We start from the raw sequence: 25,180 nt of genomic DNA on the forward strand, positions 1-25,180 counted from the left end.
GCTGGGGACTCCGTCAGGACCATGGGGAATAGCGGCTCCGCAGGAGACAGGGCACAAAAATAAAGCTTTAGGATTAGGTGGTGTGTACTGGCTCCTCCCCCTATGACCCTCCTCCAAGCCTCAGTTAGGTTTTTGTGCCCGTCCGAGCAGGGTGCAATCTAGGTGGCTCTCCTAAAGAGCTGCTTAGAAAAAGTTTTTAGGTTTTTTATTTTCAGTGAGTCCTGCTGGCAACAGGCTCACTGCATCGAGGGACTTAGGGGAGAGAATTTCAACTCACTTGCGTGCAGGATGGATTGGATTCTTAGGCTACTGGACACCATTAGCTCCAGAGGGAGTCGGAACACAGGTCTCACCCTGGGGTTCGTCCCGGAGCCGCGCCGCCGACCCCCCTTACAGATGCTGAAGATTGAAGGTCCGGAAACAGGCGGCAGAAGGCTCTTCAGTCTTCATGAAGGTAGCGCACAGCACTGCAGCTGTGCGCCATTGTTGTCACACACTTCACACCAAGCGGTCACGGAGGGTGCAGGGCGCTGCTGGGGGCGCCCTGGGCAGCAATATTTAATACCTTTATGGCAAAAGAATACATCACATATAGCCATTGAGGCTATATGTATGTATTTAACCCATGCCAGATATCTAAAACTCCGGGAGAAAAGCCCGCCGAAATAGGGGGCGGGGCTTATTCTCCTCAGCACACAGCGCCATTTTCCTGCTCAGCTCCGCTGTGAGGAAGGCTCCCAGGACTCTCCCCTGCACTGCACTACAGAAACAGGGTAAAACAGAGAGGGGGGGCATTTTTTGGCGATATTTTGATATATTTAAGCTGCTATAAGGAACAACACTTATATAAGGTTGTTCCCATATATATTATAGCGCTTGGGTGTGTGCTGGCAAACTCTCCCTCTGTCTCCCCAAAGGGCTAGTGGGGTCCTGTCTTCGATAAGAGCATTCCCTGTGTGTCTGCTGTGTGTCGGTACGTGTGTGTCGACATGTATGAGGACGATGTTGGTGTGGAGGCAGAGCAATTGCCGATAATGGTGATGTCACCCCCCAGGGAGTCGACACCGGAATGGATGGCTTTGTTTATGGAATTACGTGATAATGTCAGCACATTACAAAAATCAGTTGACGACATGAGACGGCCGGCAAACCAGTTAGTACCTGCCCAGGCGTCTCAGACACCGTCAGGGGCTGTAAAGCGCCCTTTACCTCAGTCGGTCGACACGGACCCAGACACAGACACTGAATCTAGTGTCGACGGTGATGAAACAAACGTATTTTCAAGTAGGGCCACACGTTATATGATCACGGCAATGAAGGAGGCTTTGCATATCTCTGATACTGCAAGTACCACAAAAAGGGGTATTATGTGGGGGGTGAAAAAACTACCTGTAGTTTTTCCTGAATCAGAGGAATTAAATGATGTATGTGATGAAGCGTGGGTTAACCCAGATAGAAAAGTGCTAATTTCAAAAAAGTTATTAGCATTATACCCTTTCCCGCCAGAGGTTAGGGCGCGCTGGGAAACACCCCCTAGGGTGGATAAGGCGCTCACACGCTTATCAAAACAAGTGGCGTTACCGTCTCCTGATACGGCCGCCCTCAGGGATCCAGCTGATAGGAGACTGGAAACTACCCTAAAAAGTATATACACACATACTGGTGTTATACTGCGACAAGCCATCGCCTCAGCCTGGATGTGCAGTGCTGGGGTCGTCTGGTTGGATTCCCTGACTGAAAATATTGATACCCTGGATAGGGACAGTATTTTATTGACTATAGAGCAATTAAAGGATGCTTTCCTTTATATGCGAGATGCTCAGAGAGATATTTGCACTCTGGCATCGAGAGTAAATGCGATGTCCATATCTGCCAGAAGGAGTTTATGGACGCGACAGTGGTCAGGTGATGCGGATTCCAAACGACATATGGAAGTATTGCCGTATAAAGGGGAGGAATTATTTGGCGTCGGTCTATCGGATCTGGTGGCCATGGCAACTGCCGGAAAATCCACCTTTTTACCTCAGACCCCCTCCCAACAGAAAAAGACACCGTCTTTTCAGCCGCAGTCCTTTCGGTCCTATAAGAACAAGCGGACAAAAAGGACAGTCATATCTGCCTCGGGGCAGAGGAAGGGGTAAGAGAGGGCAGCAAGCAGCCCCTGCCCAGGAACAGAAGCCCTCTCAGGGTTCTGCAAAGCCCTCAGCATGACGCTGGGGCCTTACAAGCGGACTCAGGAGCGGTGGGGGGTCGACTCAAGAATTTCAGCGCACAGTGGGCTTGCTCACAGGTGGACCTCTGGATCCTGCAGGTAGTATCTCAGGGTTACAGGTTGGAATTCGAGAAGTCTCCCCCTCGCAGGTTCCTAAAGTCTGCTTTGCCAACGTCTCCCTCAGACAGGGCGACGGTATTGGAAGCCATTCACAAGCTGTTTTCTCAGCAGGTGATAGTCAAGGTACCCCTCCTACAACAGGGAAAGGGGTATTACTCCACGCTATTTGTGGTACCGAAGCCGGACGGCTCGGTAAGACCTATTCTAAATCTGAAATCTTTGAACCTGTACATACAAAAATTCAAGTTCAAGATGGAGTCACTCAGAGCAGTGATAGCGAATCTGGAAGAAGGGGACTTTATGGTGTCCCTGGACATAAAGGATGCTTACCTGCATGTCCCAATTTGCCCTTCACATCAAGGGTACCTCAGGTTCGTGGTGCAAAACTGTCATTATCAGTTTCAGACGCTGCCGTTTGGATTGTCCACGGCACCTCGGGTCTTTACCAAGGTAATGGCCGAAATGATGATTCTTCTGCGAAGAAGAGGCGTATTAATTATCCCTTACTTGGACGATCTCCTGATAAGGGCAAGGTCCAGAGAACAGCTGGAGGACGGAGTAGCACTAACCCGACTAGTGCTGCAACAACACGGGTGGATTCTGAATTTTCCAAAATCTCAGTTGACCCCGACGACACGTCTGCTGTTCCTGGGAATGATTCTGGACACGGTTCAGAAAAAGGTGTTTCTTCCGGAGGAGAAAGCCAGGGAGTTATCCGAACTTGTCAGGAACCTCCTAAAACCAGGGAACGTGTCTGTGCATCAATGCACAAGAGTCCTGGGAAAGATGGTGGCTTCTTACGAAGCGATTCCATTCGGCAGATTCCACGCACGAACTTTTCAGTGGGATCTGCTGGACAAATGGTCCGGATCACATCTGCAGATGCATCAGCGGATAACCTTATCGCCACGGACAAGGGTGTCTCTTCTGTGGCGGTTGCAGAGTGCTCATCTGTTAGAGGGCCGCAGATTCGGCATACAGGACTGGGTCCTGGTGACCACGGATGCCAGTCTGAGAGGCTGGGGAGCGGTCACACAGGGAAGAAACTTCCAGGGAGTATGGTCAAGCCTGGAGATGTCTCTTCACATAAATATACTGGAGCTAAGAGCGATTTACAATGCTCTAAGTCTGGCAAAACCCCTGCTTCAGGGTCAGCCGGTGTTGATCCAGTCGGACAACATCACGGCAGTCGCCCACGTAAACAGACAGGGCGGCACAAGAAGCAGGACAGCAATGGCAGAAGCTGCAAGGATTCTTCGCTGGGCGGAAGATCATGTGATAGCACTGTCAGCAGTATTCATTCCGGGAGTGGACAACTGGGAAGCAGACTTCCTCAGCAGACACGATCTACACCCGGGAGAGTGGGGACTTCATCCAGAAGTCTTCCACATGATTGTGAACCGTTGGGAAAAACCAATGGTGGATATGATGGCGTCCCGCCTCAACAAAAAACTGGACAGGTATTGCGCCAGGTCAAGAGACCCTCAGGCAATAGCTGTGGACGCTCTGGTAACACCGTGGGTGTTCCAGTCAGTGTATGTGTTCCCTCCTCTGCCTCTCATACCAAAAGTACTGAGAATTATACGGCAAAAGGGAGTAAGAACGATACTAGTGGCTCCGGATTGGCCAAGAAGAACTTGGTACCCGGAACTTCAAGAGATGCTCACGGAGGATCCGTGGCCTCTACCTCTAAGACGGGACCTGCTTCAGCAGGGACCGTGTCTATTCCAAGACTTACCGCGGCTGCGTTTGACGGCATGGCGGTTGAACGCCGAATTCTAAGGGAAAAAGGCATTCCGGAAGAGGTCATTCCTACACTGGTAAAAGCCAGGAAGGAGGTGACTGCACAACATTATCACCGCATTTGGAGAAAATATGTTGCGTGGTGTGAGGCCAGGAAGGCCCCCACGGAGGAATTTCAACTGGGTCGATTCCTACATTTCCTGCAAACAGGATTGTCTATGGGCCTCAAATTGGGGTCCATTAAGGTTCAAATTTCGGCCCTGTCGATTTTCTTCCAGAAAGAATTGGCTTCAGTTCCTGAAGTCCAGACTTTTGTAAAAGGAGTACTACATATACAGCCCCCGGTTGTGCCCCCAGTGGCACCGTGGGATCTTAATGTAGTCTTGGATTTTCTCAAATCCCATTGGTTTGAGCCGCTCAAATCGGTGGAGTTGAAGTATCTTACATGGAAAGTAACCATGCTACTGGCCCTGGCTTCAGCCAGGAGAGTATCAGAATTGGCGGCTTTATCATATAAGAGCCCATATCTGATTTTCCATACGGACAGGGCAGAACTGCGGACGCGTCCTCATTTTCTGCCTAAGGTGGTGTCAGCGTTTCACCTGAACCAGCCTATTGTGGTGCCGGCGGCTACTAACGATTTGGAGGATTCCAAGTTGTTGGACATGGTCCGGGCATTGAAAATATATATTTCAAGAACGGCGGGAGTCAGAAAGTCTGACTCACTGTTTATATTGTATGCACCCAACAAGATGGGTGCTCCTGCTTCTAAGCAGACGATTGCTAGTTGGATTTGTAGCACAATTCAACTTGCACATCCTGTGGCAGGCTTGCCACAACCTAAATCTGTCAAGGCCCATTCCACAAGGAAAGTGGGCTCATCCTGGGCGGCTGCCCGGGGGGTCTCGGCATTACAACTCTGCCGAGCTGCTACTTGGTCAGGGGCAAACACGTTTGCAAAATTCTATAAATTTGATACCCTGGCTGAGGAGGACCTTGAGTTCTCTCATTCGGTGCTGCAGAGTCATCCGCACTCTCCCGCCCGTTTGGGAGCTTTGGTATAATCCCCATGGTCCTGACGGAGTCCCCAGCATCCACTTAGGACGTTAGAGAAAATAAGAATTTACTTACCGATAATTCTATTTCTCGTAGTCCGTAGTGGATGCTGGGCGCCCATCCCAAGTGCGGATTGTCTGCAATACTTGTACATAGTTATTGTTACAAACAAATTCGGGTTGTTATTGTTGTGAGCCGTCTGTTCAGAGGCTCCTACGTTTGTCATACTGTTAACTGGGTTCAGATCACAAGTTATACGGTGTGATTGGTGTGGCTGGTATGAGTCTTACCCGGGATTCAATATACTTCCTTATTGTGTACGCTCGTCCGGGCACAGTATCCTAACTGAGGCTTGGAGGAGGGTCATAGGGGGAGGAGCCAGTACACACCACCTAATCCTAAAGCTTTATTTTTGTGCCCTGTCTCCTGCGGAGCCGCTATTCCCCATGGTCCTGACGGAGTCCCCAGCATCCACTACGGACTACGAGAAATAGAATTATCGGTAAGTAAATTCTTATTTTTTCCATGATTGTGACATTCAGTATTAGGCTGAATAAAAAAGGAACTAGGCAGAGCCATATTACTGATGAGGCAACCAGAAATCTAGTCCCAGGTCCCCCACACAGCAGGGGCCTAATTACTTTGTTGCCCCTGCCACAAAATAACATTATCTGGCCCCAAAGCAGGGGTATGTGGTGGCGATCTCAGTGCCCTGAGAAAGATTGCGGCAGGGATCCCACATTAGTTGCTTCCCCTGGGGCCTCAACAAGCAATAACTATTCCCAGGGACGTGCAGGAGGCAAGGACAGTGTATGAACATGTTTATTGTTTTGAATTATGCTTTTATTGGCTTCTCCTGGGTTGGGTATGCATGACTGGTGGTCAGGAGACTGCCGGTCACCATACCAATGCTGGGATCCCGGCTTTTAGATGCCTGGTGAGGTGGGCGAGCACAGCTAATCCCCTTGCAGGAATAGTGGGAATAGTCCCTGTAAAGGGGACGGGATTCCGGCTTTGGTATTGTAACAGGCTGTCTCCTGACCTGAATAGGGGTAAGACTTGTAATTACACAATAACTGAAGTACAAGATAGCTTCCTTTTATTCTTTCAGACAGGAAGTGAGGTTGAGCAATTGGTTTGACTTTTAAGTTAATCTTCAGTGTCGTACTGGTCCACTGGGGACCAATAGAAATCTCTGGTGGGTTCCGCTGCCTGAGGGCCCTTTTACCTCCCTTGCAAGTCAGGCTCCAGACAGTGTACTCTATTAATACATTGTTACTCTATTAGAATATCAGTTACTTGGTGGAGCAGGACCATGGGCCTCAAGCATGTGCCCTAATGCTGCATACTCCTGATGGGCCCTTCATACCCTAGTCCGAAACTAGTTTGCTAAACCATCTGCATTGCAAAAACATGAGCAGTGCTTATTCCGACTGTAAACGGACTAGCCACTAGTGAAACTAATAATGCTCAAACATGAAAATCAATAGAAAAACTGTTCCGGACTGCAGCTGTCCCAAGTGAGGAGCAGACCGTCATCAAGAAGCAAACAGATCTGGTGTATCTATTTACCTATTATAACTGTAGCTGTACTGCCTGGCTACTCCCACTGTGGGGTCACACTATGTTTATACTGTGCATTACCTCCAACTGTAGGAACACTGCAAACAATGGCTGGGGTGAAGGGGAAGACAGAGAGACTCACTAAGGCATGAAGCAAGCAATAATGGTTCACACACTGGGGAGAAGGGAGCAAACAGTAAACGATTAGCCTGTAACTACAAAGCAGGCACACAGACAGGATCACCAGAGGGAAGAATAGCGAACATATGTACAATGGTGATAGGAATAGTGCTTGGAGAATGATAGAGAAGGCCCTGCCCAGAAGGGCTTGCAATCTATGAGGAATGGAAGTAACTAGTAGGGTGAACTGGAAGAGAGGGTAGGTGGACTGTCAGGGGTACTGAGTAGAGAGTTATGATTGATGCTAAACTTGTGTAAAGTAGTGAGTCTTGATGGCTTTTTTGAAGATGTGGAGGCCAAAAGCAGGTTGCAGAGCATCGGGAAAGCACAGAGAAATCTTACTTACAGGAATGAGAGGAGGTGATCAGAGCAAAGATGTGGCAGCAGTCAGTGGAGGAGTGAAAATGACGGGAGGAATTGTCAGCAAAAGGTGGAAAACGTAGGAGGGAATGGAGCAACTGCAGACTTTATATGAGGGTGAGGAGTTTTAACTGAATTATGTGGTGTATGGAGAGCCAGTAAGTAAATATGAAAACGGGGAATGCCGACAAAGTGACAGGAGAGATAAATGAGTTGGGTGCCGACGTTCATGACATTGAGAAGAGACGAGTGAGAGAAACGCCAGAGAGATTGCAATAATCTAGAGGAGAAATGACACCTGCATAAAGGAGAGTCTTGGTGTTTTCTATGGTGGGGAAAGGTCTCACTCTACAAATGTTGTAAAGGTGAGGGAGGAGTCGAAGATGATGCCCAAGCAGTGGACTTGAGGGAAAGAAGTGAGTGGAGTGCTGTGAACACATAGTGAGAGGATGAAATCCTCAATGAAGGGAACACAGTAAGTTTGGTTTTAGACATATTTGAAAAATCTGTGGGACATCCAAGAGGAGATAGCAGAATGAAAGAGACACGAGAGAGGACAGTGGGAGAGAGTTCTGGGTTGGAGATGTAGATTTGAGTGTCATCCGCATAAAGGGAGCACAAGAGGCCAAAGGAGCTGATGAGATCACCAATGGAAGCGGTGTAAAAATAGAAGAGATAAGAGCCAAGAACAGAGACTTGGGGAACACTGACTGGTAGAGGGAAGGGGGTGGGGTGGTTCAGACTAGAAGGCTGAAAAGTACAGCAGTTAGTAAGGACAGATTTGTTGAGACTGAAGGACTTGAATGTCTGAATGAGGTACAGGTGGTCCACAATATCAAATGCTGCAGATAGATCCAAGAGGATGTGTAGAGATAACAGGTCCTTTGATTTAGAAATAAGAAGATTATTAGTGACCTTAGTGAGGGCAGCTTTTGTGGAGATAAGGATGTGGAAACCAAACTGGAGCGGGTCAAGGAGGGAGTGGGAAAACAGTTAAGAGGTGAGATAGCTATAGACAAATCTCTCAAGATATTGAGGTAAAGAGGGAAACTAGAGATACAGGGTGGTAGTTAGAGAGTCTGGGTCAAGAGAAGGTTTCTTAATGATGGGTGTGACAAGAGCATGCTTGAAAGAGAAGGGAAAAGGAGTGAAGAAGGTGTGAGGGACAGGAGTTAAGGGGTAGATGAGAGGGCGTGAGAGAAGGGCATGGACTTCATTCCCAAAGGAGTGTGGGCAGTTGGTGTCTGAGTGTCCATATGTTCCTGCTTGGGTCTACCAGGCAACATAATGAGTGTGAGCCTCCAAGGTCAAAGTACAAAAGGGAACTCCAGGGAACAATATGGATGGGAGGGTGAGGCCTTGGGAAGTGGAGCATCAGGGAATATATTGTTGGACCTGGTTTGGTGGAGTGTGTAAGGCAGTCTAAGACATGGAGAGACTTATGTCAATTTCTGCATGTATCCCTATTGGGAGGTGTATGTAACTGGATCCTGTTTTATGATTGGTGCTCATAGCCTCAATGGGAGGGCCATGGGCAAGGTCTGTGTCCTCAGCACAGTAAGGTTTAGTTGTAAGTTTGTAGCCACATACACTGCACTTCATACACTGCACCAGTGACGGTCTTGGTTTTCATAAGCAAACAGTCCAGACCTGACACTAACAAACTGGCAAGTATGTATTTGACGAGACACTATTGGTAGGCAGAAATCCACATTTTATTAAATGTGCAGAGTATGTGAAAGTTTTTGTAAAGAGATTTACCATGGGGGTCATTCCGAGTTGTTCGCTCGCAAGCGGATTTTAGCAGATTTGCTCATGCTAAGCCGCCGCCTACTGGGAGTGAATCTTAGCATCTTAAAATTGCGAACGATGTATTCGCAATATTGCGATTACACACCTCGTAGCAGTTTCTGAGTAGCTCCAGACTTACTCGGCATCTGCGATCAGTTCAGTGCTTGTCGTTCCTGGTTTGACGTCACAAACACCCAGCGTTCGCCCAGACACTCCCCCGTTTCTCCAGCCACTCCTGCGTTTTTTCCGGAAACTGTAGCGTTTTTTCCCACACGCCCATAAAACGGCCTGTTTCCGCCCAGTAACACCCATTTCCTGTCAATCACATTACGATCGCCAGAACGAAGAAAAAGCCGTGAGTAAAAATCCTAACTGCATAGCAAATTTACTTGGTGCAGTCGCAGTGCGGACATTGCGCATGCGCATTAAGCGGAAAATCGCTGCGATGCGAAGATTTTTACCGAGCGAACAACTCGGAATGACCCCCCATATGTTGTGCCGAGTGATGAAACCATGCAGGCTGGAGGATCATTTTCAAGGTCTCAACACCGAAGCCCAATTATTTGTCCAAATTTTAGTGCTTGTCAAAGAGATGATACAATTGCTGCCTAACTGTTGTTTGCCTGCACTGAAAGCAGGACATGTGAAATTCTAACACTTTCCAGTGTGAACGTGCGCTAACCAGTTACAGCGTTGCTTGTAGCTCACAACATTGTCAGTGTCTAGTTTAATAAGTCATCAGGAACCTTACAACATAGGTATTTTCCTTTACTGCTGGTTAATTAGGTCAAATATAATATAAGTAAATATCAGTATAATATTGGATTTATCACTGTTTGTAAAAGCCACCACTTCCTTATTCTTTTTTTTCTCCTGAGTTTACATAGATTGCCTTGAATGTGTTTAAGTATAAGCTAGTTCTATAATGTGGACACAGGTGCTCACCATTGCTTTACACCCCATTTGCAGACCATTACGGATGGGAGCCCAATGAAGCGCTCAACTTCTATGCTTGGTCATTCCCGGTCGAAAGGCATCCGACTAAATGAATACTCGTTGGAGAGGGTCACTCCGGATGAAGGTCCTCGTCATGGGAACCAGCGCAGAAGAGAGCGGGGACATCGGGTGTCCGAGCGATCCCTAACACGCTACGTTGATCTGGAATCAGGTTAGCAAAAGTCATCTGTACACAGGCTGACAGACTGCAGACCATTCTCTGACCTAATTTTCAACATGGCTGATAATGATCTAATGCACTGTGGGCCTAATTCAGCATGAAATGCCGTTGTGCGATGCGTTTGCATATTTGCGCGGGGGGGGGCAGGACCCAGCAAGCGGCGGGGTAGGGGTGTAGGGAGGACCGAATCCCTGGTATCTTAAACAAATCAGAAAATGTTTAATTAGTAAAGGAAGGATAGGTATGTCCACTAATCATGTATACTCGGTACGGCGCGTATGATATGTATTTTTTGTTTGTGGGGGTGCTCCCTGAAGAGTAAAAGAGTATAAATTACTAAAGCATGAAGAAGAAGAAAGTATTCTCTTTGTGGGGCACTCACCTACCTTGTTTTTGAATTTGTAACTATTTAAAACAATGTTTATTGTTAATTATTAAGATAATTGGAGATCAAGGACAAGACAAAACAAACAACTTAAAAACAGACATTAATCTTGGGTACACACTTTACAAATATCTGTCAGACCATCTGTCCAATATTATTGTTTGGAATGTAAATCAGGTAATATATGCAAGCAAATGACAATCAACCATTTCCTCCCAAACAATGGAAAATTTACAATAATGGTCGTCCATTTGATTTAACCAATTTGTCAGCATGATCATTTTTTTCCATTTTCCACTGTTTGGGAGCAAATGGTTGATTGTCATTTGCTCTCATACATTACCTGATTCACATTCCAGTCAGCCAGATTGGATGGATGGTCTGACAGATAATTGTATAGTGTGTACCCACCTTTCATATTTGCAGCTCCGACTGTCTGGTTCCTGTTTAGCTTTTCCTTAGGACATAACATGTCTCAGCTATTGAAATTACTTTTGTCTGGGTGCATCACTATAATCACTTAAACACTCATTCACAGTATCTATTTATTTTGCCCAATTGCCAGAGCTTTTGCTGGTCAACTATTCTGTTTCACTGTATATATTGTAATCTCAAACTGGAGACACACTATACAATTATCTGTCCATTCTGGCTGGTTGGAATGAAAATCTAGTAATGTATGGGAGTAAAGCTAGGTACACACGGTCAGAATTTTTTGGGTCGGCCTGACAATCGGACAGTTTTTCGGGAAATTGTAGGCACCAATATCTGAGCTAGATCAGTAGTAGGGAAATTAATGGAAACACTCTTAAAAGAAAGAGTTGTAGATTATCTCAAATCCAGCAATTTACAGGATCCCAAACAGCATGGATTCACTGGGGGGAGATCATGTCAAACAAATCTTATTGACTTTTTTGACTGTGTGACTTAAGTGATGGATAAAGGTGGAGCCGTGGATATAGCTTATCTAGACTTTAGTAAGGCTTTTGACACTGTTCCACATCGCAGACTGCTAAATAAACTTGGAAGTTTGGGATTGGATACTAGGATTATTGAATGGATAAGATCTTGGTTGCAGGATAGAAAACAGAGAGTTGTGGTAAATGGAGTGCATTCACAGGAGGGAAAGGTTACCAGTGGAGTACCCCAGGGATCTGCTCTTGGACCAGTGCTTTTTTTTTTTTTTTTTACTCTTTATGTATTCAACAAGAGCCAAATGGACATACATAGACATATGCAGATATTAATAAACAGACAGCTCTTAATTTTTCAAGAGAAAACAAAACAAATACGGACCAGTGCTTTTTAATATCTTTATTGGTGACATTGCAAATGGCATTAAAGGGAAAGTATGTCTTTTTGCAGATGACACAAAGGTATGCAACAGGGTATACACACCAGGTGGGGTAAACCAAATGATTGAGGATCTAGGTAGACTAGAGGAATGGTAAAGAGTGTGGCAATTACAGTTTAATGCCAGAAAATGCAAAATCATGCACTTGGGTCTCAAAAATCCAAAGGCTAAATAATAAGATTTTAAACCTACCGGTAAATCTTTTTCTCCTAGTCCATAGAGGATGCTGGGGACTCCGTAAGGACCATAGGGTATAGACGGCTCCGCAGGAGACATGGGCACTTTAAGACTTTAGAATGGGTGTGCACTGGCTCCTCCCTCTATGCACCTCCTCCAGACCTCAGTTAGGACTATGCCCAGAGGAGACTGACAGTACGAGGAAAGGATTTTTGTTAATCTAAGGGCGAGATACATACCAGCCCACACCATACACACCGTACAACATGGTATATACTAAACCAGTTAACAGCATGAACAAAACAGCATCAGCCAGAGACTGATCTCAACTGTAACATAACCCTTATGTAAGCAACAACTATATACAAGTCTTGCAGAATTTGTCCGCACTGGGACGGGCGCCAAGCATCCTCTACGGACTAGGAGAAAAAGATTTACCGGTAGTTTTAAAATCTTATTTTCTCTTACGTCCTAGAGGATGCTGGGGACTCCGTAAGGACCATGGGGTTTATACCAAAGCTCCAGACCTGGCGGGAGAGTGCGGATGACTCTGCAGCACCGATTGAGAAAACATGAGGTCCTCATCAGCCAGGGTATCAAAGTTGTAGAATTTTGCAAAAGTGTTTGAACCCGACCAAGTAGCAGCTCGGCAAAGCTGTAATGCCGAGACGCCTCGGGCAACCGCCCAAGAAGAGCCCACCTTCCTAGTGGAATGGGCCTTTACCGAATTTTGGAACTGGCAATCCAGCCGTAGAATGAGTCTGCGGAATCGTGTTGCAGATCCAGCGAGCAATAGTCTGCTTAGAAGCAGGAGCGCCAACCTTGTTGGCTGCATACAGGACAAAACAGTGCTTCTGTTTTCCTAACCCTAGCCGTTCTGGCTATATAAATCTTTAAGGCCCCGACTACATCAAGGGACTTGGAATCCTCCAAGGCACCCGTAGCCACAGGCACCACAATAGGTTGGTTCATATGAAATGACGAAACCACCTTAGGCAGAAATTGAGTGGAAAATAAGAATTTACTCACCGGTAATTCTATTTCTCGTAGTCCGTAGTGGATGCTGGGAACTCCGTAAGGACCATGGGGAATAGACGGGCTCCGCAGGAGACTGGGCACTCTAAAAGAAAGATTAGGTACTATCTGGTGTGCACTGGCTCCTCCCTCTATGCCCCTCCTCCAGACCTCAGTTAAGGAAACTGTGTCCGGAAGAGCTGACACAACAAGGAAAGGATTTGGAATCCAGGGTAAGACTCATACCAGCCACACCAATCACACCGTACAACTTGTGATAACCATACCCAGTTAACAGTATGAACAACAACTGAGCCTCAGTAACAGATGGCTCATAACAATAACCCTTTAGTTAAGCAATAACTATATACATGTATTGCAGAGAGTCCGCACTTGGGACGGGTGCCCAGCATCCACTACGGACTTCGAGAAATAGAATTACCAGTGAGTAAATTCTTATTTTCTCTGACGTCCTAGTGGATGCTGGGAACTCCGTAAGGACCATGGGGATTATACCAAAGCTCCCAAACGGGCGGGAGAGTGCGGATGACTCTGCAGCACCGAATGAGCAAAGGCAAGGTTCTCCTCAGCCAGGGTATCAAACTTGTAGAACTTAGCAAATGTGTTTGAACCCGACCAAGTAGCAGCTCGGAAAAGCTGTAAAGCCGAGACCCCTCGGGCAGCCGCCCAAGAAGAGCCCACCTTCCTTGTGGAATGGGCTTTTACTGATTTAGGATGCGGCAATCCTGCCGCAGAATGAGCTTGCTGAATCGTGTTACAGATCCAGCGCGCAATAGTTTGCTTTGAAGCAGGAGCACCCAGCTTGTTGGGTGCATGCAGGATAAACAGCGAGTCAGTTTTCCTGACTCCAGCCATCCTGGCTACATAGATTTTCAAAGCCCTGACTACATCTAGTAACTTGGAGTCCTCCAAGTCCCGAGTAGCCGCAGGCACCACAATAAGTTGGTTCAAATGAAACGCTGATACCACCTTAGGGAGAAATTGGGGACGAGTCCTCAATTCTGCCCTGTCCATATGGAAGATCAGATAAGGGCTTTTACATGACAAAGCCGCCAATTCTGACACACGCCTAGCCGAAGCTAAGGCCAATAGCATGACCACTTTCCACGTGAGATATTTTAGCTCCACGGTCCTAAGTGGCTCAAACCAGTGGGATTTCAGGAAATCCAACACAACGTTAAGATCCCAAGGTGCCACTGGAGGCACAAAAGGGGGCTAAATATGCAGCACTCCCTTAACAAACGTCTGAACTTCAGGCAGTGAAGCCAGTTCTTTTTGAAAGAAAATAGATAGGGCCGAAATCTGGACCTTTATGGATCCTTATTTTAGGCCCATAGTCACTCCTGACTGTAGGAAGTGCAGGAATCGACCCAGCTGGAATTCCTCTGTAGGGGCCTTCCTGGCCTCACACCAAGCAACATATTTTCGCCATATACAGTGATAATGTTGTGCTGTCACGTCTTTCCTAGCCTTTATCAGCGTAGGAATCACTTCATCCGGAATGCCCTTTTCCGCTAGGATCCGGCGTTCAACCGCCATGCCGTCAAACGCAGCCGCGGTAAGTCTTGGAACAGACAGGGCCCCTGCTGTAACAGGTCCTGTCTGAGAGGCAGAGGCCATGGGTCCTCTGAGATCATTTCTTGTAGTTCTGGGTACCAAGTTCTTCTTGGCCAATCCGGAACGATGAGTATAGTTCTTACTCCTCTCTTTCTTACTATCCTCAGTACCTTGGGTATGAGAGGAAGAGGAAGCAACACATAAACCGACTGGTACACCCACGGTGTCACTAGTGCGTCCACAGCTATCGCCTGAGGGTCCCTTGACCTGGCGCAATATTTTTTTTAGCTTTTTGTTGAGGCGGGACGCCATCATGTCCACCTGTGGCCGTTCCCAACGGTTTACAATCTGCGTGAAGACTTCTGGATGAAGTCCCCACTCTCCCGGGTGGAGGTCGTGCCTGCTGAGGAAGTCTGCTTCCCAGTTGTCCACTCCCGGAATGAACACTGCTGACAGTGCTAGCACGTGATTTTCCGCCCATCGGAGAATCCTTGTGGCTTCTGCCATCGCCATCCTGCGTCTTGTGCCGCCCTGGCGGTTTACATGGGCGACCGCCGTGATGTTGTCTGATTGAATGAGCACTGGTTGGTTTTGAAGCAGGGGCTCTGCTTGACTCAGGGCGTTGTAAATGGCCCTTAGTTCCAGTATATTTATGTGTAGTGAAGTCTCCTGACTTGACCACTGTCCTTGGAAGTTCCTTCCCTGAGTGACTGCTCCCCATCCTCGGAGGCTTGCATCCCTGGTCACCAGGACCCAGTCCTGTATGCCGAATCTGCGGCCCTCGAGAAGATGAGCACTCTGCAGCCACCACAGCAGAGACACCCTGGCCCTTGGGGACAGGGTGATCAACCGATGCATCTGAAGATGCGATCCGGACCATTTGTCTAACAGATCCCACTGAAAGATCCTTGCATGGAACCTGCCGAAGGGAATTGCTTCGTAAGAAGCCACCATCTTTCCCAGGACTCGCGTGCAGTGATGCACCGACACCTGTTTTGGTTTCAGGAGGTCCCTGACCAGAGATGACAATTCCTGGGCCTTCTCCACCGGGAGAAACACCTTCTTCTGTTCTGTGTCCAGAATCATGCCCAGGAAGAGCAGACGCGTCGCAGGAATCAGCTGCGACTTTGGGATATTCAGAATCCAGCCGTGCTGTTGCAACACTTCCCGAGAAAGTGCTACGCTGACTAGCAACTGCTCTCTGGACCTCGCCTTTATAAGGAGATCGTCCAAGTACGGGATAATTATAACTCCCTTCTTCCGAAGGAGTATCATCATTTCGGCCATTACCTTGGTAAATACTCTCGGTGCCGTGGACAGACCAAACGGCAACGTCTGGAATTGGTAATGACAATCCTGTACCACAAACCTGAGGTACTCCTGGTGAGGTGGGTAAACGGGGACATGCAAGTAAGCATCCTTGATGTCCAGCGACACCATAAAATCCCCCTCTTCCAGGCTTGCAATAACCGCCCTGAGCGATTCCATTTTGAACTTGAACTTCCTTATATAAGTAGAAATGGGGGGAATAAGGGTACCGGCGACTAGTGTTGTTTAAAATGCAATAGTTAAAAATACTTAATAATAGATTTTAAAAGCCAAAAGATATGTAATAATACTAGCGAGCTTTAATATCACATAAAAGCGTGTTACAACATAAAACGTACTCCAGAATATTAATAAAAGCATAAAAACATAAACATAAAAGGTCTTTGTAAAAAGGTAAGGAAGTTTTTGACTTAACTCTTTAAAAATAGGCAAGGGAGTCACCACAGGGAGCACAACGCGTTTCGTCACAACTGACTTCTTCAAAGGGTAAGGACAGAATGAAGCTATGTGCCTATTTATACCCCTGATGGACTGGCTCAGGGTTGGTGATGTCATAATTAGTCACATGACAAAATCGAAAATGTGCAAGATACAGATCATTGAGGACACTCTGTTGGGACATAATCTCAGGCTAAGGGTGATACCATGAGGGTGTAGAACATAAAACGAGTGGTTTTAGGGCTAAAATGACAATAGGAGAGTCATAAACTGTAAAAATGTCTTAATTCGCGGCACTTCCGCCCCGCTTCCGGTGACGGAGGAGACGCGTCACGTGTCTCCGGGTATTTCCGCCCCACTTCCGGTTTCGTCCATGCGCATGCGCCGGCCGCGCTGGTCGCGCACTGCGCATGTGTCCACAGGCTTTCCAGTCAGTGTAGTTTTCTCTCCAGGTCTCCATGTTGTAAATGTCCCTCCTGGTGAGTGCTGCGGCGGCCATATTGGTGGTGACAGACTCCATAGGATATACAGGAAGAGCGGTGGCCATCTTTGGGGAGTCCTTGGAGACATATATTCACAGTTCATCGGTAACCATGACAACGGATACATAAAAGGGAGCAATAAAAGAAGAAGATATGGTGAAGATTATGCAGTGGATTACTTTGTTATAGTTTAATCCTGCTTGGATCCAATAAATGTTATAAGAGGAGATAATTTTAGCTTAGTAGAAAAAATGGAGAAAGTGCTAATAAAAATACTTTGGTATTGGAGCGACACACATATTTCAATGTGACACACACATAACATATTATATGGATTGTGACATCCTAAGTAAAATCATAGGTGATATCAGGAGTTTTAAGTGCCAGGTGAGTGGAAGAGGGGTGGTTGCTTTGGTTGTAACCCCCTGACGATATCGAAAGATAAGGAGCGAGGGGGGGTGTGGGGTGGGGTGGGGGTGGGGTTGGATGGGGAGACCAAGTGAAGTAGATGCAGAAGCACTGTGTGAGTGATGTGAGGGTGTAAGCTCCGAAAATTCAGAAGTGTTACAGCCTGTAAGTGAGTCGTGTAGGTATCAACCTGGTTAAAGACATGTGGTAATGGATGGATCACTGGTTAGCTCGACGTTATTTGTCAGTCTTTACAGTACCTGGTCTTCCCAGGGAGTCCCCTCCCTGGTACTGGTCAGGCCCAGACACTGCTTAGCTTCCAAGATCGGACGAGATTGGGCGTGCCAGTGCGGTTTGACTGTACACGAATGGTAAACATCTTATTACCAGGAACCCGGTCGCAAAATCACACACGTGACTCGAGAGGTTTAGTATTTTAATATAGCGTGACATAGATTCCCCTGGGGTAGGGGTGGTGTGTGGGTGGTGGAGGTGGGGGAAGGGGAAGGGGGGTGTAGCGATGCAAGAGACAAAAGTGGCAACCGAAGAAGAGGAAGTAATGGAGGATACAGCACCTCATAGGAAGGGTGCGATTTCATAGCTCTCGTTCAGGCCCGTTGGTTGCAGGGTCCGTAACTGGAAAATCCAGTACATCTCCCTTCTCGAGAGTTTGTTCGCGAGATCACCTCCTCTCTCTCCCAAACGCACATGTTCAATCGCCTTAAATGTGAGGTCCTCGGGGTTGGAGTTATGCTGTGATGTGAAATGTCTGGGAACATTATGGCTTTCCACCTTATTCTTAATGCTCCTTATGTGTTCCTGGATTCTCATTTTTAAGGGTCTTTTGGTCTTGTCCACGTATTTCTTTTTGCAAGAACATTCCAGTAGGTAGATCACGGACGTGGTGTTACAGTTCATGAATTCCTTAATGGTATACTGTTTCTTGTCCTCCATGTCGCTAAAGGTTCTCCTATTCGGATGTAAGAATTTGCATATATTACATTTCCCACACTTATAGGAACCCACACATTTGGGCATTATGTTGTTCTTGGTGGACTTCTCCTTCAATAGGCTGGGTGCAAGATGGTCCTTCAGGTTTCTAGATTTCTTGAAGATGATAACTGGTTCAGACGGTAGAATGTCTTTGAGTACAGAGTCCATGAGAAGAATGTTCCAGTGATTCCTGAGTGAATTCCTGATAGTTTTCTCGTGTTGGTTATAGGTGGTGATGAAGGCGATCGGATCTTTCTTGGCGTCTCTTGCTTTGTACTTCAGGAGGTCTTCTCTGGCCACGTTTCTTGTTTTCTCCAGTGCTTGCTCCAGAATGGGCCCCGGGTATTCTTTATCCTGGAACCTCTTGCTGTAGACCTTCAGTTGGTCATCACAGTCCTTTGGATTCGTACAGTTCCTCTTTATCCTCGAGAACTGTGAAGCCGGGATGTTATCCTTCCACTTCCGGAGGTGGTTGCTTCGATAGTGCAGGTAGCTGTTCATGTCCACCTCCTTGATGTAGTTCTTTGTGGTAACGCCTCCGTTTTCACCAATTAAAATCAGGTCCAGGTATTCGACCGATCTAACGTTGGTGTTTGAGGTGAAGGTCAAGTTCAGATCATTGTTTCCCAGCGTATTTAACCGTTACATTGACGATATTCTAATCATTTGGAATGGCACAGTCAAATCTTTTAATGAGTTTTTAAATACGCTGGGAAACAGTGTATTCCTGTATCTCGAGGATAAAGAGGAACTGTACGAATCCAAAGGACTGTGATGACCAACTGAAGGTCGCCTTCATCACCACCTATAACCAACACGAGAAAACTATCAGGAATTCACTCAGGAATCACTGGAACATTCTTCTCATGGACCCTGTACTCAAAGACATTCTACCGTCTGAACCAGTTATCATCTTCAAGAAATCTAGAAACCTGAAGGACCATCTTGCACCCAGCCTATTGAAGGAGAAGTCCACCAAGAACAACATAATGCCCAAATGTGTGGGTTCCTATAAGTGTGGGAAATGTAATATATGCAAATTCTTACATCCGAATAGGAGAACCTTTAGCGACATGGAGGACAAGAAACAGTACACCATTAAGGAATTCATGAACTGTAACACCACGTCCGTGATCTACCTACTGGAATGTTCTTGCAAAAAGAAATACGTGGGCAAGACCAAAAGACCCTTAAAAATGAGAATCCAGGAACACATAAGGAGCATTAAGAATAAGGTGGAAAGCCATAATGTTCCCAGACATTTCACATCACAGCATAACTCCAACCCCGAGGACCTCACATTTAAGGCGATTGAACATGTGCGTTTGGGAGAGAGAGGAGGTGATCTCGCGAACAAACTCTCGAGAAGGGAGATGTACTGGATTTTCCAGTTACGGACCCTGCAACCAACGGGCCTGAACGAGAGCTATGAAATCGCACCCTTCCTATGAGGTGCTGTATCCTCCATTACTTCCTCTTCTTCGGTTGCCACTTTTGTCTCTTGCATCGCTACACCCCCCCCCCCTTCCCCCACCTCCACCACCCACACACCACCCCTACCCCAGGGGAATCTATGTCACGCTATATTAAAATACTACACCTCTCGAGTCACGTGTGTGATTTTGCGACCGGGTTCCTAGTAATAAGATGTTTACCATTCGTGTACAGTCAAACCGCACTGGCACGCCCAATCTCGTCCGATCTTGGAAGCTAAGCAGTGTCTGGGCCTGACCAGTACCAGGGAGGGGACTCCCTGGGAAGACCAGGTACTGTAAAGACTGACAAATAACGTCGAGCTAACCAGTGATCCATCCATTACCACATGTCTTTAACCAGGTTGATACCTACACGACTCACTTACAGGCTGTAACACTTCTGAATTTTCGGAGCTTACACCCTCACATCACTCACACAGTGCTTCTGCATCTACTTCACTTGGTCTCCCCATCCAACCCCCCCCCCACCCCCACCCCACCCCACACCCCCCCTCGCTCCTTATCTTTCGATATCGTCAGGGGGTTACAACCAAAGCAACCACCCCTCTTCCACTCACCTGGCACTTAAAACTCCTGATATCACCTATGATTTTACTTAGGATGTCACAATCCATATAATATGTTATGTGTGTGTCACATTGAAATATGTGTGTCGCTCCAATACCAAAGTATTTTTATTAGCACTTTCTCCATTTTTTCTACTAAGCTAAAATTATCTCCTCCTATAACATTTATTGGATCCAAGCAGGATTAAACTATAACAAAGTAATCCACTGCATAATCTTCACCATATCTTCTTCTTTTATTGCTCCCTTTTATGTATCCGTTGTCATGGTTACCGATGAACTGTGAATATATGTCTCCAAGGACTCCCCAAAGATGGCCACCGCTCTTCCTGTATATCCTATGGAGTCTGTCACCACCAATATGGCCACCGCAGCACTCACCAGGAGGGACTTTTACAACATGGAGACCTGGAGAGAAAACTACACTGACTGGAAAGCCTGTGGACACATGCGCAGTGCGCGACCAGCGCGGCCGGCGCATGCGCATGGACGAAACCGGAAGTGGGGCGGAAATACCCGGAGACACGTGACGCGTCTCCTCCGTCACCGGAAGCGGGGCGGAAGTGCCGCGAATTAAGACATTTTTACAGTTTATGACTCTCCTATTGTCATTTTAGCCCTAAAACCACTCGTTTTATGTTCTACACCCTCATGGTATCACCCTTAGCCTGAGATTATGTCCCAACAGAGTGTCCTCAATGATCTGTATCTTGCACATTTTCGATTTTGTCATGTGACTAATTATGACATCACCAACCCTGAGCCAGTCCATCAGGGGTATAAATAGGCACATAGCTTCATTCTGTCCTTACCCTTTGAAGAAGTCAGTTGTGACGAAACGCGTTGGGCTCCCTGTGGTGACTCCCTTGCCTATTTTTAAAGAGTTAAGTCAAAAACTTCCTTACCTTTTTACAAAGACCTTTTATGTTTATGTTTTTATGCTTTTATTAATATTCTGGAGTACGTTTTATGTTGTAACACGCTTTTATGTGATATTAAAGCTCGCTTGTATTATTACATATCTTTTGGCTTTTAAAATCTATTATTAAGTATTTTTAACTATTGCATTTTAAACAACACTAGTCGCCGGTACCCTTATTCCCCCCATTTCTATACATTTCCCAGCAGTACTGTACCAGTACTGCGTTCTTAAGGGTTGGCAGACACCTTCCAGAGAGGTTACGTGTGTTTTTATCAGCAATTCTGTTTTTTTATATACTATACTGAGAACCCACCCCACAAGTGGCGCTGTGTCATTCCATTTTCCACTTCCTTATATAAGTGTTCAAGGATTTTAAATTCAGAATGGGTCTCATCGACCCGTCTGGTTTCGGTACCACAAACATTGTGGAATAGTAACCCCGTCCCTGTTGAAGGAGGGGAACCTTGATTATCACCTGCTGGAGGTACAGCTTGTGAATTGCCGCCATTACTACCTCCCTTTCCCTGGGAGCAGCTGGCAAGGCTGATTTGAGGTAACGGCGAGGGGGAGTCGCCTCGAACTCCAGCTGGTATCCCTGAGATACAATTTGTACAGCCCAGAGATCCACTTGTGAGCGAACCCACCGGTTGCTGAAGTTTCGGAGACGCGCCCCCACCGCACCTGGCTCCGCCTGTGGAGCCCCAGCGTCATGCGGTGGACTTAGAGGAAGCGGGGGAGGATTTTTGTTCCTGGGAACTGGCTGCCTGGTGCAGCTTCTTTCCTCTACCCCTGCCTCTGGGCAGAAAGGATGCGCCTCTGATCCGCTTGCCTTTCTGAGGCCGAAAGGACTGTACATGATAATACGGTGCTTTCTTAGGCTGTGAGGGAACCTGAGGTAAAAAAGTTGACTTCCCGGCTGTTGCCGTGGATACGAGGTCCGAGAGACCGTCCCCAAACAATTCCTCATCCTTATAAGGCAAAACCTCCATGTGTCTTTTAGAATCAGCATCACCTGTCCACTGCCGAGTCCATAATACTCTCCTGGCAGAAATGGACATTGCATTAATTCTAGATGCCAGCAGGCAAATGTCCCTCTGTGCATCCCGCATATATAAGACGTCGTCTTTTATATGTTCTATGGTTAGCAAAATAGTATCCCTGTCGAGGGAATCAATGTTGTCTGACAGGGAATCAGACCATGCGGCTGCAGCACTACACATCCATGCTGAAGCAATAGCAGGTCTCAGTATAGTACCTGAATGTGTATACACAGACTTCAGGATAGCTTCCTGCTTTCTATCCGCAGGCTCCTTTAAGGCGGCCGTATCCTGAGACGGCAGTGCCACCTTTTTTGATAAGCGTGTGAGCGCCTTGTCCACCCTAGGGGATGTTTCCCAACGTAACCTGTCCGTTGGCGGGAAAGGGTACGCCATCAGTAACCTCTTAGAAATCACTAGTTTCTTATCGGGGGAACTCCACGCTTCCTCACACAATTCATTTCATTCATCAGATGGAGGAAAAGTCACTGGCTGCTTTTTCTCCCCAAACATAATGCCCTTCTTGGTGGTAACCGGGTTAATATCAGAAATGTGCAATACATTTTTCATTGCAGTAATCATGCATCGGATGGCTTTTGTAGACTGTGCATTTGTCTCATCCTCATCTACACTGGAGTCAGACTCCGTGTCGACATCTGTGTCTACCATCTGAGCTAGCGGACGTTTATGAGCCCCTGATGGCCTCTGAGACGCCTGGGCAGGCGCGGGCTGAGATCCCGGCTGTCCCAAGGCTGCTGCGTCATCGAACCTTTTATGTAAGGAGTTGACACTGTCTGTTAAGACCTTCCACATATCCATCCAATCCGGTGTCAGCCCCGTCGGGGGCGACACCACACTTATCTGCCCTTGCTCCGCCTCCACGTAATCTTCCTCATCAAACATGTCGACACAGCCGTACCGACACACCGCACACACACAGGGAATGCTCTGACTGAGGACAGGACCCCACAAAGTCCTTTGGGGAGACAGAGAGAGAGTATGCCAGCACACACCACAGCGCTATATAACACAGGGATTTTCATTATACTGAGTGATTTTCCCCAATAGCTGCTTATTATCTTATTTGCGCCTACATTTATGTGCCTCCCCTCTCTTTTTTACCCTTCGTGTACAGGATACTGCAGGGGAGAGCCTGGGGAGCGTCCTTCCAGCGGAGCTGTGAAGAGAAAATGGCGCTGGTGTGCTGAGGAAGAAGGCCCCGCCCTCTCAGCGGCGGGCTTCTTCGGCGTTTTGTATATCTTAATGGCGGTTTTTTTTGCACATATACAGTTTTCCAGACTGTATTATGTGCATACTGTGCCAAAAGGTAATCTTATTGCTGCCCAGGGCGCCCCCCCCCCCCCCCCCCCCAGCGCCCTGCACCCTACAGTGACCGGAGTGTGTGGTGTGCAGTGGGAGCAATGGCGCACAGCTGCAGTGCTGTGCGCTACCTTAATGAAGACCGGAGTCTTCTGCCGCCGATTTCATCTCCTTCTCTTCTGTCTTCTGGCTCTGCAAGGGGGGCGGCGGCGCGGCTCCGGGAACGGACGATCGAGGTCGGGCCCTGTGTTCGAACCCTCTGGAGCTAATGGTGTCCAGTAGCCTAAGAAGCACAAGCTAGCTGCACGCAGGTAGGTTTGCTTCTCTCCCCTCAGTCCCACGAAGCAGTGAGTCTGTTGCCAGCAGATCTCACTGAAAATAAAAAACCTAATAAATACTTTCTTTCTACCAAGCTCAGGAGAGCCCACTAGGAGCACCCAGCTCTGGCCGGGCACAGATTCTAACTGAGGTCTGGAGGAGGGGCATAGAGGGAGGAGCCAGTGCACACCAGATAGTACCTAATCTTTCTTTTAGAGTGCCCAGTCTCCTGCGGAGCCCGTCTATTCCCCCTGGTCCTTACGGAGTTCCCAGCATCCACTAGGACGTCAGAGAAAATCAGATAGGGGCTCTTGTAAGACAAAGCAGCCAATTCGGACTCCCGCCTTGCAGATGCCAAGGCCAATACCATGACCTCTTTCCAAGTGAGAAACTTCAATTCAACTGTTTGAAGAGGTTCAAATCAGTGTGATTTAAGGAACTGTAACACCACGTTAAGGTCCCACGGTGCCACCGGAGGCACAAAAGGAGGTTGGATGTGCAACACTCCCTTTACAAAAGTCTGGACTTCTGGGAGAGAAGCCAAATCCTTCTGAAAGAATATAGGTAAGGCTGAAATCTGCACCTTAATGGAGCCAAACTTCAGGCCCATATCCACACCTGACTGCAGAAAATGGAGAAAACTACCCAGTTGAAAATCATCCGTAGGGCATTCTTGGCTTCACACCAAGACACATATTTCCTCCATATACGGTGATCGTGTTTCGCCGTAACCTCCTTCCTAGCTGTAATAAGAGTAGGGACGACTTCATCCGGAATACCTTTCCTAGCTAGGATTTGGTGTTCAACCGCCATGCCGTCAAACGTAACCGCGGTAAGTCTTGGAACACACAGGTCCCCTGTAGTAACAGGTCCTCCCTGAGAGGAAGAGGCCACGGATCTTCTGAGAGCATATCCTGAAGATCTGAATACCCGGCCCTTCGAGGAACAACGAGTATTGTCTGCACGCTTGTTTGTCTTATGATTCTTAATATCCTTGAGATGAGAGGAAGTGGAGGGAACACAGAGACCGACTGAAACACCCACGGTGTCACCAGGGCGACCACTGCCACTGTCTGAGGGTCCCTTGACCCGGAACAATACGTCCGAAGCTTTCTGTTGAGGCGTGACGCCATCATGTCTATTTGTCCCCACTCTCCTGGA

At 47.3% G+C, this 25,180-nt stretch overlaps 1 protein-coding gene and 2 pseudogenes across 13 annotated transcripts in view; 2 read left to right on the forward strand and 1 right to left on the reverse strand.

Moving 5' to 3' along the window:
- Positions 1-25,180, forward strand: part of CACNA1A (calcium voltage-gated channel subunit alpha1 A) — a 502,477-nt gene that overhangs the window by 463,219 nt on the left and 14,078 nt on the right. For all 13 annotated transcript variants that reach the window (XM_063931156.1, XM_063931144.1, XM_063931146.1 and 10 more), the window contains one exon: positions 9,995-10,193. In XM_063931156.1, coding sequence (XP_063787226.1) covers positions 9,995-10,193 — 199 coding nt within the window. The remainder of the gene's footprint in view (positions 1-9,994; positions 10,194-25,180) is intronic.
- On the reverse strand, positions 17,616-17,733 carry LOC134937470 (5S ribosomal RNA; annotated as a pseudogene).
- LOC134937471 (5S ribosomal RNA) lies at positions 20,021-20,138 on the forward strand (annotated as a pseudogene).

The sequence above is a fragment of the Pseudophryne corroboree genome, chromosome 6 (assembly GCF_028390025.1).
Source record: "Pseudophryne corroboree isolate aPseCor3 chromosome 6, aPseCor3.hap2, whole genome shotgun sequence".
NCBI lineage: Eukaryota > Metazoa > Chordata > Amphibia > Anura > Myobatrachidae > Pseudophryne > Pseudophryne corroboree.